The sequence below is a fragment of the Leopardus geoffroyi genome, chromosome C2, assembly GCF_018350155.1.
Source record: "Leopardus geoffroyi isolate Oge1 chromosome C2, O.geoffroyi_Oge1_pat1.0, whole genome shotgun sequence".
Lineage (NCBI taxonomy): Eukaryota > Metazoa > Chordata > Mammalia > Carnivora > Felidae > Leopardus > Leopardus geoffroyi.
The window spans coordinates 535,781-554,138 of record NC_059333.1 but is presented as its reverse complement, the minus strand read 5'-3'; the positions used below and the strand labels follow the sequence as shown (position 1 = coordinate 554,138).

Below are 18,358 nucleotides of genomic sequence, written 5' to 3'. Positions count from 1 at the left end.
ATTTATACAAAACGTCTAGAATAGGAAAATACATAGAAGGCAGGACACAGATTAGTGGTTTCCGGGAGCTGAAGACAGGGAGGAATGATGAGTAACTGGTAATGGATATGGGATTTCTCTGTAGGTAAAAACTGTTTTGGAAATTAGATGGTGGAGGTAGTTGCACAACTCTGTGAATATACTAAAAACCAATGAAATGAAAACTTTAAACGGGTGAAATTTATGATATGTGAATTCATGTCAACAAAGCTGCTAAAAAAGAAAACGTGTTCTGTAATTGCTTTAAACATGATTTCTGGAAGCAGTTTGTTGTAGGAAATACATGTAATGCTACGTCAATTTCTTAGAAATCTGTTAAAATATGCCAGAAGTTTTTTTCCTTTAAAAAAAAAAAAAAATGAGGGGCACCTGGGTGGCTCAGTCGGTTAAGCAGCCGACTTCGGCTCAGGTCATGATCTCGCAGTCTGTGAGTTCGAGCCCCGCGTCGGGCTCTGTGCTGACAGCTCAGAGCCTGGAGCCTGTTTCAGATTCTGTGTCTCCCTCTCTCTCTGCCCCTCCCCTGTTCATGCTCTGTCTCTCTCTGTCTTAAAAATAAATAAGCGTTAAAAAAAAAAAAAAATTAAAAAAAAAAAATGCAACTATAGCAAACACACTACAAACTGTCTTCCCCAAGAGTCTAAAATGATGTGGGCTCTAATCAATACACCTCACCATAACTTTAAAAGAGGATCAACTCTTGGGGCACCTGGATGGCTTAGTCATTTAAGCATCCGACTCTTGATTTCAGCTCAGGTCATGATCTCACAGTTCATGGGTTCGAGCTCCTCATCAGGTCTGTGCTGGCAGCTTAGAGTCTGCTTGGGATATTCTCTCTCTCTCTCTCTCTCTCTCCTTCTGCCCCTACCCTGTTTATACTCACTTTCTCTCTCTCTCTCTCTCAAAATAAATAAATAAACATTAAAAAAAAAAAAAAAAGAGGGGGTGTGGGAGTGGGGATGGGTTAAATGGGTAAGGGACATTAAGGAAGACACTTGTTGGGATGAGCACCGGGTGTTATACATAGGGGATGAATCACTGGAATCTACTCCTGAGATCACTGTTACACTATATGCTAACTAACTTGGATGTAAATTTAAAAATCACTTGATTTTAAAAAAAGGATCAACTCTTAAATGTTTTTGGATACAGACTATTGTCAAATTTACAGGATAAAAATTTTAATATTCTAAAGTGTAAACTTCAAATCACAAACAAAACAGACTACGCAAGTCCCTCACACCTCATGCTCTCAAGAGAAGTCATTCTGAGTAGGGAAAGGGCTGATACTAGGCAGTGCTAGATCAAGGACCCTCAGAGAGGCAGGCTGCAGCTACAAGTGGGAGGCTGAAGTAGCGGTGGGGTTTTGGAAAAAAAAGGATAAACATATTCCAGACCTGCCTGGGCCAGTGTCAGGAGTGGAGTCTCACAAACTTTCAGATAAGGTCCCAATAAAAAGTCAGGGACGCAAATCCTTGATGGCAAAACAGTTGGGACGGGACCCCTCTCACTCTTGAGAGCTTTATGCCTTCTCTCAGTAAACTCTACTGCTTTGCCCACTCTCTGTTGGCACAAGATTCATGCTTGGACTCCTCTGTGCGACCAGGGCCAGAGTCCCTCCCATCCTCCTGTAAAACTCCACCTCCTGAAGCCACTTTCTCAACCTCAAAGCCCAGGGAGGGAAACCCTTCCTGACCTGCCAGGACTCCCTGGGGACTGCTCTTCTCCATCAGGCAACACCAGCACCAGCTTCCAAAACACACGCTCCCACCTTCCAGGGAGGTACTTGGCCACGAGGGATGGCAGGTCCAGGGGTGTCCATGCTGCATCACTGGAAGGAACAGAGCACAGAGGGTAAGCCAGTGCACCAGTCCCAGGCAGGAGAAGCACACATGGCAGGGGGATGACAGACCTCAGCAGTTGCTTGTGAAAGTGCTGAACCTTCATCTGGTGCACTGTCTTGTTCCGGAGCCACCGTAACCTACAAAGAAAGGAAGACACTGTGCCTTCATGAGGCCACCTCAGTACCCATGAAAGGAATTTGGTGAATATTTACTGATGTTCTGAGTGGAAAGTAGCCGGTTAATAGTGTCTCCTGATAGAGAATGGTTAGGAGACCAAGAAAACTTTTTCTGATAAACAGATCAGTCAGAGAATTTGTTCATTCCACAAATACCAAGCCATGGGAGATGAGTAGTAAACAGACAAAAATCCTGCCCTCAAGAACAGTCATGGGGACAGAAGAAACTCCACCAGTGAAAATTGATAGATGTATCCAGAAAGACCAGAAGACGAAGATGTGATTCTAAGTAAAATTCAATTACCAGGCCCTGAGTGTTTTAAGTGGAAAAGGAGTGTGAAATCAAAGCATGTAGCACAAGTCATACATCCAGAACTAGAGGAAGAGACGACCTTCAAGAATATAATCCTGCATCTATTTTCACGTTCTCTGATTCTCTCCACCTTCCCTCCAAACACACACATTAATCCACGCTCTCCGTAAAGCCGGGTGGGGCTGGGGAACACTAGGCGGCCATGGCAGGCTAAGTGCTGACCTGGTGCAGGAGATGCCCAGTTTCCCTGCATGGCCCAGATCCAGGAGGCCCTTGGCCAGATTCTCCTCAGCAATGGGGCACTCTGCACTGGGTGCCAATGCCTTCAGGCGGTTGTTCATGTCCACACAGCAAGGCGCTGCAGGGAAAGCCCGCATCTGGCGCCTCAGTTTTTTCCGGGCTGCGACGGCTTCCCTCCACCTGGAGGGCACAACAACGTATCATCATTGGGCATTTTCAAGGTTACTACGAGGACCAATGCAAAACCACAGTCCAATGCTGTAACATAGGGAAGCACGTTTTCTGGCAATACATTTAAGTTTTTTTCAGCAATAGTCCTCAAGCTAAGAAATGAAACAATTAAAATTAACACTCAGGCATGGGAAATGCACAAGAGCAGATGAGTGGTGGTAAACAACAAAAGTAGTGAACTGAAGCACTGAAGCTCAATGATCTCTAGAAGCTAACTTGGCGATATGGATATGGATACAAGATACACACTCTGACCCAGCCAACACCACTCATGGGAACTTCTCTCCAGATATGTGTGCACCTGTACGAGATGTCTGTACAAGGACGACCACCACAGCACTCTGCCATAGCTAAAAAGAGAAGCCATGTGAAAGTCCATCACCGGAGAACTAGATGGGTCCTTTCTGGTTGCACTGACAACCCTGGGAAGAGTCCAATGTGCTGCTGTGGTGAGGCCTCCGCTTTCCCTCGAGTGGAGTAAAGACAGGTTAGCACAGATGCTGCCGTCTGTGCGAACAACCACAAAAAAGGGCAGAAGGCTTCTGGATGCATACTCAGCAGCTGCTGCTTCTGAGGAGGAAGATGGGTATGGAGACTTCTGTGGTACGGAGACTCACTTCTCCCTATATTCCCTCTTATATGGTTGAAACTTCCAAGTACACTCTTACTTTAAGTGCTATTACAAAATGACACATGAGGGGCGCCTGGGTGGCGCAGTCGGTTAAGCGGCCGACTTCAGCCAGGTCACGATCTCGCGGTCCGTGAGTTCGAGCCCCGCGTCGGGCTCTGGGCTGATGGCTCAGAGCCTGGAGCCTGTTTCCGATTCTGTGTCTCCCTCTCTCTCTGCCCCTCCCCCGTTCATGCTCTGTCTCTCTCTGTCCCAAAAAAAATAAATAAAAACGTTGAAAAAATAAAAAATAAAAAAAAAAAAAATGACACATGATACAACATACACAGTACAAGCCCAAGTTTAAAGATTAATGACAGGGTCACCTAGTTGGCTCAGTCAGCTAAGCATCCAACTCTTGATCTCAGCTCAGGTCATGATCTCACAGTTCATGTGATCGAGCCCCACATCAAGCTCTGTGCTGACGGCCCAGAGTCTGCTTGGGATTCTCTCTCCCTCTCTCTGCCCCTCCCCTGTTCACGCACTCTCTTTCAAAATAAACTTAAAAAAAAAAATTTTAATACATAAAGATCCATGATAAAATAGTCACATACTTCCATCCAATTAAGAAGCAGTGTGGGGCGCCTGGGTGGCGCAGTCGGTTAAGCGTCCGACTTCAGCCAGGTCACGATCTCGCGGTCTGTGAGCCGTGAGTTCGAGCCCCACATCGGGCTCTGTGCTGACCGCTCAGAGCCTGGAGCCTTGTTTCCGATTCTGTGTCTCCCTCTCTCTCTGCCCCTCCCCTGTTCATGCTCTGTCTCTCTCTGTCCCAAAAATAAATAAACGTTGAAAAAAAAAAATTAAAAAAAAAAAAAAAAAAAAGAAGCAGTGGCCATGACCAGCACTGGGCCCTGCTCAATTATGCACGCTCTCACTCCCAAAGGTAACCGCTGCACTAAGTTTATGATTGTTAATTTTCCTTCTCTTCTTTAGGGTTGTACCATCACATAAATTTAAAACAATGTATTTAGTTTGAATATACCCTGTTTGTATGTTGTACAGATTTCCCTAAAAACTGCTTTTTTTCACTTATATAAGTTTTAGAAATTCATCCATGTGGGTGCATACAGCTAGAATTTGGCTTATTCAGAGCCATCTCCCTGCATCAAAAGCATTAGGTAAACGACAGGGAGCAACCTATGAATACTTGTCAAAATACAAAACAGCCCCCAATCTAATTCCTTATTTATCCCTTAGCGTTTACCCTTTAGGAAGGAGCATATTCGTGGGTATGTATAATGGACTATATCTGAAAGTATCATCTTTGTAAAAGGCTCTCCCCACATGCATCCATTTCATCTGTAAGGACACAGGACTCACCGCTGGAGATACTTGCAGAAGCACTGCAGTTCCTGGAGGGTCTCCTTTGCAGTCTGGAAAATTTCCTCCCCAAGAAACAAGTCCACCAGGTGAGCACAGACATCCTCACAGCAACGGGCCATGCGGACTCTCTGGTCTGTCTCCACGGCATTCCTATAGAAGAGGATAATCAAGATGGGAGACACTGTACCCAGGGCCTGCATACATTGAGAGCTTGCCCTAAAACTGGCAAGATCCCACATCCTTACTACTGAAATGCAATTGTGCCTCTGCCACAAGAGAAGCTTTAAGATTTTCATTTTACTTTGGGGCGCCTGGGTGGCTCAGTCAGTTAAGCATCTGACTTCAGCTCAGGTCATGATCTCACGGTTCATGAGACCCGCATCAGGTTCTGTGCTGACAGCTCAGAGCCTGGAGCCTGCTTTGGATTCTGTGTCTCCTTCTCTCCCTGTTCCTCCCCTGCTTACGCTTGCTCTCTCTCTCTCTCTCTCTCAAAAATAAGTAAATAAATATTAAAAAAAAAAAAAAGATTTTCATTTTACTTAATGCACAGACCTGTTAAGACAGAGTGTGTATATAAGACAAAAGTGGTATAGGCTACTAGATTATAGGTCCAATCAGGCCCTTGTAAACAGTCAATAAATAAACTTTTGTCTTAAATTAGTTACAAATTTTCATTTTCAAGTGACCATTAAAATAACTACAACACCTTCTCATCAGCACTATCCGATGTTTGCAATTAAAAGTGTCCCAAGAGCCGGCAGCCAAGATTGGCAGCCCGTGTTTCAAATGGCAGTGGCCCTCAAGATAAACCAGCATCTAAATGAGATTTTTATGACAAAATTCTGTCAACCAAGGGAGCACAAACAATTTTACCAGATATATTTAGTCACAAAATCAAAGAAGCTTAAACAAGCAAGACATATTTTCAATAGTCCTCTATGGCAGGTGGAGACAGTCCTGGTGCTGAGCTGAAGCCCAGATCTCCTGGGACTGTGGAAAAATATATCAAGTCCCAGCTCTTACATATCTCCTAACACTCCTTCCTGGGATTAAGAACAGACATTGATCCATCACTTGTGAGGTTTCGTGCTTAAACAGGGAAATAGACTCCCAATTATTAAAGATGCAAAGAAACATTAAACAAAACACTCTGCCTCCTCGCTGTGTCCTCCATCTGCAATGGAATCTGTGCTCGGCCATAGTACAGTCCATCACTTTCAGGGCTACCTCAGGGTGGTTTAAGCACAAAGACAGATTTCCCTGCACACTGAACTTCTTTCTTCCCTGAAGCTTGACAGTGAAATTAATAAAGTTCTTAGGCAACCATCAACTTAATATAAACTACTAAACATATAAGATGTTATAGTATATAAGCCTCATGGTAACCACAAATCAAAAACCTATACTAGACACACAAAAAATAAAGAGAAAGGAATCCAAGCATAGTAGTAAAAAAAGCCATCAAACCACAAGTGAAGAGAGCAAAATAAAGGAACAGAGAAAAACTACAGAAAAAACAGAAAGCTGTTAACAAAATGGCCATAAGTATGTACGTATCAATAATTACTTTAAATGTAAATGCTCCAATCAAAACATACAGGGTAACTGAATGGATTAAAAAAATAAGATACATAGGGGCACCTGGGTGGCTCAGTCAGTTAAGCGCCCAACTTCAGCTCAGGTCATGATCTTGTGGTCCATGAGTTTGAGCCCTGCCCCAGCTCAGAGCCTGGAGCCTGCTTCGTATCCTGTGTGTCTCTCTCTGCCCCTCCCCCACTCACGCTGTCACAGTCTCTCTCTCAAAAAATAAATACACATAAAAAAAAAAAAAAAAGACCCATCTAAATGCTGCCTACAAGAGACTCACATCTGACCTAAAGACACATAGACTGAAAGTGAAGGGGTGAAAAACATATACCATGCAAATGAGGGGGAAAAAAAGCCAAGATAACAATACTTAGACAAAGTAAACTTTAAAACAAAAATCATAGCAAGAGACAAAACACAGACAAGAGACATAATGATAAAGGAAACAATCCCAACGGGAGGACATAACAATTGTAAGTATCTATGCACCCACCATGGAAGCACCTAAATACATAAAGCAAATGTTAATAGACAAAAAAGAAAAACCGACAGTAATACATACAGTAATCACAGAGGACTTTAACACCATATTTACTTCATGGATAGATCATCCAGACAGAAAATCAACAAGGAATCCGTCTCTTTGAACAACATCTCACACCAGCTGGGCCTAACAGTTATATATGGAACATTTCATCCAAAAACAGCAGAATACATTCTTTAAGTGTACACGGAATGTTCTCCAGGACAGATCACATGTTAGGCCACAGAACATGTCTCAATAAATTTAAGAAGACTGAAATCACATCAAGCATCTCTTTCAAACACAACAGTACAAAACTATAAATCAACTACAACAAAAAAATCTGGAAAGAACACAAATACATGGGGGCTAAACAACATGCTACTAAAAAATGAATGGGTCCACCAAGAAATCAAAAAAGAAAAAAATATATATACATATATATATGGAGACAAATGAAAATGAAAACACAACAGTTCAAAATCTTTGGGATGCAACTGTTCCAAGAGGGAAGTTTATAGTGATGCAGGCTCAAGAAACAAGAAAAATCTCAAACAACCTAACCTTACACCTAAAGGAGCTAGGGAAAAAAAGAACAAACAAAATTCAAAGCTTATAGAAGGAAAGACGTAGTAAAGATTAGAGCAAAAATAAATGAAACTGACAGTAGACAGTCATAGAAAAGATTACTAAAACCAAGAGCTGGTTCTTTGAAAAGATAGACAAAACTGATAAACCTTTAGCCAGACTCATCCAAAAAAAGAGAGGATTCCAATAAATAAAATAAGGAATGAAGAAGAAATAACAACTGACACCACAAAAATACAAAGGATTATAAGAAAATATTATGAAAAATTATATGCCAACAACCTGGACAACCTAGAAGAAATAGATAAATTCCTAGAAACACACAATCTTCTAAAACTGAAATAGGAAGGAACAGAAAATTTCAAAAGGTTACTAGTAATGAAATGGAATCAGTAATCAAAAAACTGCCAACAAACAACAGTCTAGGACCAAATGGCTTCACAAGTAAATTCTACCAAATATTTAAATAAGAGTTAATACCTACTGTTCTCAAAATATTCCAAAAAAGGAGAAGAGGAAGCAAAACACCCAAATTCATTCTACAAAACCAGCACTATTCTAATACCAAAACAGACAAAGATACTACAAAAACAGAAAATTACAGACCAATCTCTCTAATGAACACAGATGCGAAAATCCTCAACAAAATAGTAGCAGACTGAATACAACAATACATTAAAACATTATTCACCACAGTCAAGTGGGATTTATTCCAGAGATGCAAATGTTGGTCAATATTCACAAATCGATCAATGTGACACACCACAAGAAAGGATAAAAACCATATGATCTCAACAGATGCAGAAAAAGGGTCTGACAAAATGCAACACCCATTCATAATAAAAAACCCTCAACAAAATGAAGTAATAAACATCATAAAAGCCTCAACATAATAAAAGCCATACATGAAAAACTCACAGCTAACATCATATTCAACGGTGAAAAACTTGAGAGCTTTTCCTCTAAGATCAATAACAAGTCAAGGATGCCCACTCTCACCACTTGTATTCAACATAGTATTGGAAGTCCCAGCCACAGCAATAAAACAAGAAAAAGAAATAAAAACATCCAAATTGTTAAAAAAGTAAAACTGTCACTATTTGCAGATGATGTGATACTACATACAGAAAACCCTAAAGACTCCACCAAAAAACTATAAGAACTGATAAATGAATTCAATTAAGTTGTAGGATACAAAATTAATACACAGAAATTTGTTGCATTTCTTTACACTAATGATGAAGTAGAAGGAGAAATTAAGAAAACAATACCATTTACAGTTGCACCAAAAAGAATAAAATAGCAAGGATAAATTTAACCAATGAGGTAAAAGACCTGTACTATAAAACGCTGATTAAAGAAACTGAAGAGGACACAAATGGAAAGGTATTCCATGCTCATGAGTTGAAAGAGTTAATATTAATAAAGTGTCCATAATACCCAAAGCAATGTACAAATTCAATATAATCTCTATCAAAACACCAATAGCATTCTTCACAGAATGAAAACAAATAATCCTAAAATCTTTATGGAACCAAAAAGACCTCAAATAGTCAAACCAAACTTGAGAAAGAATGACGAAGTTGAAAGTATCACACTCTTAGATTTCATAATCTACAAAACTATAGTGATCAAAATAGTATGGTACTGGCACAAAAAGAGACACACAGACTATTGGAACAGGATAGAGGGCCCCTACCTACATGGTCAATTGTCTATAAACAAAGGAAGCAAGAACATACAATGGGGAAAAGACAATCTTTTCAACAAATGGTGTAGGGAAAACTGGACAGCTACATGCATAGGAATGAAACTGGACTACTTTCTCACACTACACACAGAAATATGAACTCAAAATGGATTAAAAACCTCAATCTGAGATCTGAGACCTGAAACCTTAACACTCCTAAAAGAAAACATAGGCAGCAATCTCTTGGGACATCAGCCTTAGCAACATATTTATGGGTAGGTCTCCTCAGGCAAAGGAAACAAAAGAAAAATAAACTACTGAGATTATACCAAAGTAAAAAGGTTTAGCACAGTGAAGGAAACCATCAGCAAAATAAAAAGGCAACCCAATGATGGGAGAAGATATCTACAAATAAAAAATTAAAAAAAAAAGAGAGACAATATAGTAAATAATATTGTAATTACGTTGCATCATGACAAGTGATGAATACACTTATCATGGTGAACACTGAATAATTTATAAAACTTTCAAATCAACATGTTGTACACCTGAAACTAATATAACACTGCATGTTAATTACACTTAAGTGAGATGGCTCAAAATGATCTTTTAACATCTGAAACAAGGGAAGGGACCTCCTACTTGAGAAAATTAATGGTAAATGACTTGGTGTACAAGACTACCAATGAATTATTTTGCTAACAGACACTTGCCCACACCCAGCGCAGGGTCCACAATGAGGATGAGAATGTATGTAAGTGAGGCCCTCTCTGTAGGCAACACATACCAAGTACATGGATGGCATTTTACTGTTTGGCTATCCAAAAGATATGCTACCCCCCTGTCCAAGTGAAACACAGCTAGCCTGAACTTCACCAGCCTGGCCCCAGCACTTCAAAAACCCCATTTTGTCCCACCAGCCCACACCCTCAAACCACAACTTCATTTACTTCAACTCCTGGGAACAGGTTTCCCTCACGCATTCTGTCACCACAAGTTCTGTCAGCTCTGTAGCCAGGCCATGGCTCAGCTGAGTTAACACCAGTTCTCTCTCTTGTTTCAACCTAAGGGTAAAAGAAAAAAAAGCACAAGAGTAATGTTTAAGAATAAAAAGTGTCAGTACACTCTGTGACTTCATGGGTCGGGATTTGAGTTGTGCCTCCTCATAAGCTGGCAGGCCCACTCCTCTAATCCCACCAGACATGACACACAGTCACCCACACCCCAGCTCCCCTGACCACCACCCTTACCCCCACCTCCAGCTACACGGAGGGCTGCTGCTCACAAGGTGGGTGTGGCCTCAGGACCCCCACCCACTCCCTGAGCTGCACTGCATGAGGATGCTGGGTGAGCCATGGGTTTCATGCTAGTGCAATGGACAACAGTAAGAGCATCCCAGGCCAGGGTGAATTCTGTCCTTTGTCCACACACCCCGACCTCAGGCGCACTGCAGGAACACGACACACTCACCTTTCCTCTTCAGCCTGCCGCCTCTCCTCCTCCTTTCGCTCCCTTTCCTTAGACACTTCCTCAGCTGCAATGTGCCTCAAAATGCCTGTGGTTGCAGCTGTTAACAGCTCCTCCATAGCAGCATTGGAAACACTATGCAGAGAAAAGTGGATATGATTCTAAATAAATAAAAGCCAAGGAAGCCACATAACTTAACTTCTAATATTAGCAAGGAAAAAATATATATTTAGCTTTTAGCATAAAAATTAAGCATGTGGTTAGAAACACACAATCAAAACTGACTCATGTAAAAACAGAAAATCTGAATGGGGTGCCCAGGTAGCTCAGTTCATAATCTCAGTTTGTAAGTTCGAGCCCTGAGTTAGCCTCCTCTGCTGTCAGCCTGGAACCCACTTTGGATCCTCTGCCCATCTCTTCCTGCCCGCCCCCCCTCATGTGCACGCACACGTTCTCTCTCAAAAATAAACATTAAAAAAAAAAGAAAATCTGAATAGACCTATAACTTGTAAAGAGATTGATTCAGTCTTCAAAAACCCCTCCCAAGGGGCACCTGGGTGGCTCAGTCGGTTAAGCATCCAACTTTGGCTCAGGTCATGATCTCACGGTCCGTGAGGTCAAGCCCCATGTCAGGCTCTATGCTGACAGTTCAGAGCCTGAAGCCTGCTTCAGATTCTGTCTCCCTTTCTCTCTGACCCTCCCCCGTTCATGCTTTGTCTCTCTCTGTCTCAAAAATAAATTAAAAAATTTAAAAACAAAAATAAAAACCAAAAACCCCTCCCAAAAAAGGAAAGTCCAGAACCAGATGGCTTCACCATTAATTCTATCAAACACTTAAAAGAAGAACAGCCCTTCTCAAACTCTTCCAAAAACCTAAAGAGGAAGAAACACTTTTTAACACTTGAGGCCAGCATTACTCTATCTGAAACCAAAACCAGACAAAGACACTATAAGAAAATCACACACTTGGGTGCCTGCGTTGCTCAGTTGGTTAAGTCTCTCTGTCTCACGCTTTGTCTCTGTCTCTCAAAGATGAATAAATGTTAGAAAAATTTTTAAAAAAGACAACCACACACCAGGGGTGCCTGGGTGGCTCAGTCAGTTAAGCATCTGACTTCAGCTCAGGTCGTGATCTCACAGTTCTTGAGTTTGACCCCTGCATCGGGTGAGCTCGAGCCCCATTCCAAGCTCTGAACTCTGTCTTCCTCTCTCTCTGCAGCTTGTGGGATTCTCTCTCTCCCTTTCTCTGCCCCTCGCTCACACTCACATTCTCTCAAAAATAAATAAATAACCATACACCAATATCCTTTATGCATACTGAGAGAAAAAAAAAATCCTCAACAAAACAGCAAACCAAAATTCACCAATATATTTAAAAGATTATACAAAATAACCTAGTGGGATTTACTCCTGGAATGCAAGGAATAGTTCAACAAATGAAAAACAATGTAATACAAACACATTAATGAACTGAAGGGGGGAAAACCCACGTGATCATCTCCATTGATGCAGAAAGAGCATCTGACAAAATTCAGCACCAGTTTCATGATGAAAACACTAAAAAAAAGTAGAAATAGAAAGGGACTTCCTGCACACGATATAGTCTATATAGGAAACACTCACAGCTAGCATCGGATTCAGATATGAAAGACAAAGTTTCTCCTCTAAGACCAGGAACAAAACAAGGATGTCCTATTTGCTGATTCTATTCAATACCATATTGGAGATTATAGAAAAATAAAAAACATCTAAACTAGAAAGAAAACTTTATTCATTGAGGACATGATCTTGTACACAGAAAATCCTAAGAAATCCACTCAAAACCTATTAGAACTAATAAACAAGTTTAGCAAAGCTGGAATATAAGGATCAAAAATTCAATGGTATTTATTTCTATCACTAGCAATGAGCGTCCTAAAAATAAAATTAAAACAGGGGCGCCTGGGTGGCACAGTCGGTTAAGCGTCCGACTTCAGCCAGGTCACGATCTCGCAGTCCGTGAGTTCGAGCCCCGCGTCAGGCTCTGGGCTGATGGCTCAGAGCCTGGAGCCTGTTTCCGATTCTGTGTCTCCCTCTCTCTCTCTGCCCCTCACCCGTTCATGCTCTGGCTCTCTCTGTCCCAAAAATAAATAAACGTTGAAAAAAAAATAAAATTAAAACAATCTGATTTACAATAGCAGTGAAAAATAAAGCAATTAGGAATAAATTTAATCAAGGAAATTAAAGACATGCACAATGAAAAACACAAAACACTGCTGAAATTAAAGATGACCCGAACAAACAGAAAGCCCATGTGAATAAACTGGAAGACTTTTTAAAAAAAACAATCATCTGGGACACCTGGGTGATTCAGTCGGTTAGGTGTCTGAGTCTTGATTTCAACTCAGGTCATGATCTCATGGTTCATGAGACTGAGCCCCACGTCAGGCTCCACACTGACAAGGTGGGGCCTGCTTGGGATTCTCTCTCCCTTTCTCTTTGCCCCTCCACACATACACATGCACGTGCATGCTCTCTCCCTCCCTCTCTCTCTCTGGAAGGAAGGAAGGAAGGAAGGAAGGAAGGAAGGAAGGAAGGAGAAAGAACGAAAGAAAAAAGAAAGAAAAGAAAAAAACCTTTAAAAATAATCTATGGGGCACCTGGGTGGCTCAGGCAGTTAAGTGCCCAACTTCAGCTCAGGTCATGATCTCACAGTTCATGAGTTTGAACCCCTCATCGGGCTTGCTGCTGTCAGTACAGAGCCCCCCTTCATATCCTCTGTCCCATCTCTCTGCCCCTCCCCAGCTTGCACTCTCTCAAAAATAAATATTAAATAAATAGAGTCAACATTTTTTAGAAACCTTAAATATATAATAGTAATCTTCTATGCCCAACATGGAGACTGAATTCACAACCGCAAGGTCAAGAGTCACCTGCTTTACCAACTGAGTAAACAAGGTGCCCCTAGACTGGAAGACTTAATGTTAAGATGTCAACACTACCCAAAGCAATCAACAGTTTCAATGCATCACTATCAAAATCCCAAAGAGATTTGGGAAAAATTCATCCTAAAATTCATATGGAATTTCAAGGGACCCCAAATAGTGAAACTGTCTTGAAAAAGAGAAACAAATTTGAAGGACTCATGCTTTGTGATTTCAAAGCTTACTACAACTTACTACAAAACTACAGTAATCAAAACTATGTGGTACTAAAACAGACATATGGATCAACAGAACAGACTAGAGAATCCAGGAAGAAACCCTCACATATATGGCCAATTGATTTTCAACAAGGGTGCCAAGACCATTCAAAGAGGAAAAGACGGTTATTTCAACAGCTGGTGCTGATAAAACGAAGTACTCATATACAAAAGAATGATGTTGAATCTTCATCTTACACCATATATGAAAACGAAACCAACATGGATTGAAGACCTACACTTAAGAGCTAAAACTATAAAGGTCTTAGAAGAAAACACAGGGAAATAATAACGTTGGATTTCGCGATTTCTTGAACATGACACCAAAAGCACAGGCAACAAAAGAAAAATTAGATAAAATGGACTACATAAAGCAAAACAAAAAAAATGGACTCTATAAAATTTAAGACTTGTGTAGATTGAAAGACACTATCAAGAGAGTGAAAAGACACAGAAAAGACATCCCCAAACAGACTGGGAAAAAATATGTGCAAATCATATATCTGAAAAGGGATTAAAATCCAGAACATAAAAGAACTCCTACAAACTCAACAACAAAAAAACAATTCAAAAATGGCCAAAGGACTTAAATATAGATTTCTCCAAATAAGATACACAAAAGACCAATAGGCACACAAAAACATGCTCGACATCATTAGTTACTAGGGAAGTGCAAATCAAAAACTACAATGAGATACCACTTCACACCCATTATGATAGTTACTATAAAAACATTTTTTTTTTTTTAAAAGATACTATGTGTTGGCAAGAAGGTAGAGAAAATGGAATCCTTGTGCACTGCTGGTGAGACATAAAATGGTTCCACTGCTGCAGAAAATAGTTTGGCAGTTGTTTAAAAAGTTAAAAATAGATCATATGATCTAGTAATTCCACTCCTAGGCTTATACCCATCAGAACTGCAATCAGGGAATCAGTTATTTGTACACCAATGTTCATAACAGCATTATTCAGAAGGTAGCATAATCAAAAGGTAGAAATAATCCCAAGGGTCCATCAATAAATGAACAAAATGTGGTGTAGATACACGTTACGTATGTTTGTAAAGTTGACTCTTGAACAACACAGGTTTGAACTGCACAGGACCACTTACACATAGAATACTGTAAGTATACTTTCTCTTCCTTGTTTTTTCCCTGATGATCTGAATAACCATTTCTTTTCTCTAGCTTACTTTATTGTGAGAATGCGGTATTTAATACCTTCACATACACAACATATGTTGACTATTGACATTATCAGTAAGGCTTCCAATCCACAAATTGTAAACAGGATTTTGGGGAGTCAAAAGTTATACTTGATCTTTTAATTTAATGTTTGTTTATATTTGAGAGAGAGAGTGCGCAAGCAGGGGAGGGGCAAAGAGAGAGACAGGGACAGAATGTGAAGAAGGTTCCATGCTCTGAGCTGTCAAGACAGAGCCCGACACAGGGCTTGAACCCATGAGCCAGGAGTTCATGACCTGAGCTGAAGTTGGACGCTTAACTGACTGAGCCACCCAGGCGCCCCAGTTATACTCGGTTTTTGACTGCACAGGGGGTTGGCACCCCTAACTCCCTATGTTGGTCAAGGATCAACTGTACATTTTAATAGAGTATTATTCAGCCATAAAAAGGAATAAAATGCTGACACACGCTACAATGTAGATGAACTTGAAAACATTCTTGTGTCTAAAAAAAGTCAGACAAAAAAGGACAAATACTATTATGATGCCACTCATGTGAGGTACCTAAAAAAGACAAACTCATAAAGACAGAAAGTAGAATAGAGGTTACCAGGAGTTGGGGAAAGAGAAGAATGGGAAACTATTGTCTAATGGGTATAGCTTCTGTTTGGGATGACAAAAAAGTTCTGCAAATAGACTGTGGTGAAGGATACCATTAATGTACTTAATGTCACTGAACTGTACACATAAAAATGGTTGATTTTTTTTATGTACCTTTTATCAAAATAAGTTGAGCCAACAGAAATCATATTTATTCTTATTTCAAGCAAACAGAAAATATGTATCTGACTCTAGTATAAGAAAATGAATCAACAAAATTAATCCTTTTGAATCATCTACATTTATACAGGTAAAATAATGCTTTTTAATCATTGTGTGGTTTCATATGTAATAGAATTTTTTTTTTTTTTATTTGAGAGTGAGTGAGAGAGCAAGCATGCAAAATGGGGGGGAGGGCAGAGCGAGAGAGAAAGAATCTTTTTTTTTTTTAATTTTTTTTTTTAATGTTTATTTATTTTTGAGACAGAGAGAGACAGAGCATGAACAGGGGAGGGTCAGAGAGAAGGAGACACAGAATCTGAAACAGGCTCCGGGCTCTGAGTTGTCAGCACAGAGCCTGACGTGGGGCTCGAACTCACGGATCGCGAGATCATGACCTAAGCCGAAGTCGGCCGCTTAACCGACTGAGCCACCCAGGCGCCCCTAAAGAATCTTAAGTAGGCTCAGCGCTCAAGGCTCAACTCCATCCATGACCGTGGGATCTTGACCTGAGCAAAAATCAAGAGCTGGAAGTTCAACCTACTGAGCTACCCAGGCACCCTAGAATTTTTAAAACATGTTTAAAATCCTTAAGAGTCTGATTTACTAGGGGCACCCAGGTGGTTCAGTCGGTTAAGGATCCAACTTCAGCTCAGGTCATGATCTCACAGCTTGTCAGTTCAAGACCCACATCAGGCTCTGTGCTGACGGCTTGGAGCCTGGAGCCTGGAGCCTGCTTCAGATTCTGTGTCTCCCTCTCTCTCTGCCCCTCCCCTGCTCATGCACGGTCTCTCTCTGTCTCAAAAATAAATATTTAAAAAAAAAAAAAAAATCTGGTTTACTGGGACACCTGGGTGGCTCAGTAGGTTAAGTGTCTGACTTCAGCTCAGGTCATGATCTCACGGTTCATGAGTTCGAGCCCTGCACTGGACTCTCCACTGTCAGCACAGAACCTGCTTCAGATCCTCTGTCTACCTCTCTCTTTGCCCCTCCCCCATTTGTGCTCTCTCCCTCTCTCTCTCTCTCTCTCTCTCTCTCTCAAAAAAAAAAAACATTAAAAAAAAGGAATCTGATTTACTACATTAATTGGCTTTAATTGACTTTATGAAAGTTTTTTAAACGCTTAGAAAGGTTTTCATTATTTAAATTTCTTTTTTAATGTTCATTTATTTTTGAGAGAGAGAAACAATCAAAGCACGAGCAGGGAAGAATAGAGAGAGAGGGAGACACAGAATCCACAGCAGGCTCCAGGCTCTGAGCTGTCAGCACAGAGCCCAACACGGGGCTCAAACCCACGAACTATGAGATCATGACCCGAGCTGAAGTCGGATGCTTAATCAACTGAGCCACCCAGGCGCCCCAGAAAGATTTTCATTATTAAATTTATTAAGACTAAATATTTAAAATATTAGAATCAAATATATAAAAATTGTAAGTGTAACTTGAAATCTCTAAAGAAATTTCGTCACAGTATAAGATGCAAATTATAGAAAACGTTTAAGGAAATTTCACCCGTCAAATTTATAAAGTAAAACAATCCCAGATCACATAAAGTATTTTTAATTCTTAACAGAGAATAAACAAATTTTTACTTTACTAGAATTTAAAGGCACGTTTAAAGTTTTAAGAAAAAACAGGTTTTCAATTCACACTTTAATAAACCTAACATTGCTCAAAAAGCACACACAAACAAGAACTCCGTGCCATTGACAAAGACACGGTGAGGAACACGAACAGTCACACCCACCCAGAGGGCAGGACCAAAGTTAAGCCTGTACGAATGAGCAGGTGTGACCTCCCGTCCAAGACTGTCCGCAGCTCTCGGAGAGGAAATGTAGAGGGATGGGGCTCGGCCCCAGCGAGCAGACAGCTTCAGAGCAGAAAGGGCGCAGGACTTACCCCAGAGCTGTGGTCGCAAAGGCCGCTCCAGCGGCGCCAACCTCCTCGCAGTCCCTCTGAAGAACCTCCTGGATGAGCTCATCCACCACCTGAGCCAGGTCCTAAGGAGAGGTCACGTGGGGGTCAGGGCAAGGGCAGTGAGAAACACTGCCTCAATCCAGACTGAGCTTAAAACCCATCTAGCTGCACAGGCTAAGGGTACTGAAAACCTTCACAGAACCAACCCCTCTGGGGCCAAAAAAAACTCCCTTCACGACCCATCAGTGGCTACTTGTCTGAGGGCATCTAACAGTCCTCACGTAGGAACTGGCTACGCTGCTTCGGGAAAGGTTTCCTGCTAACGAACACAGAGGAGCCTTCTGGAGAGGCCAAGGCAAGCCTGCTGCCTGCTCAGTGACGCCATGCCGCCCCCACATCCTATCAAACATCGTCAGTCTCTGCAGCCATTCTTCACAATCCTCTCAGGCCTCCTTAATCATGACCAAAACCGGCCCAAGCAACAGGGTGACGAGCCCAATGCCACAACCTGTGTGGCCAGTGTGCACACGGTGCTGCGTGCCTATGGCCCCACATGTCCCTAGTCAACATGGC

At 41.2% G+C, this 18,358-nt stretch overlaps 1 protein-coding gene across 8 annotated transcripts in view; it reads right to left on the bottom strand.

Moving 5' to 3' along the window:
• LOC123610440 (minichromosome maintenance complex component 3 associated protein) overlaps positions 1–18,358 on the bottom strand; it is a 57,177-nt gene that overhangs the window by 17,492 nt on the left and 21,327 nt on the right. For all 8 annotated transcript variants that reach the window (XM_045501062.1, XM_045501068.1, XM_045501067.1 and 5 more), the window contains exons 14-20: positions 17,768–17,868; positions 10,689–10,820; positions 10,169–10,282; positions 4,828–4,980; positions 2,592–2,789; positions 1,949–2,017; positions 1,733–1,867 (exon numbers count right to left, since the gene is read on the bottom strand). In XM_045501062.1, coding sequence (XP_045357018.1) covers positions 1,733–1,867; positions 1,949–2,017; positions 2,592–2,789; positions 4,828–4,980; positions 10,169–10,282; positions 10,689–10,820; positions 17,768–17,868 — 902 coding nt within the window. The remainder of the gene's footprint in view (positions 1–1,732; positions 1,868–1,948; positions 2,018–2,591; positions 2,790–4,827; positions 4,981–10,168; positions 10,283–10,688; positions 10,821–17,767; positions 17,869–18,358) is intronic.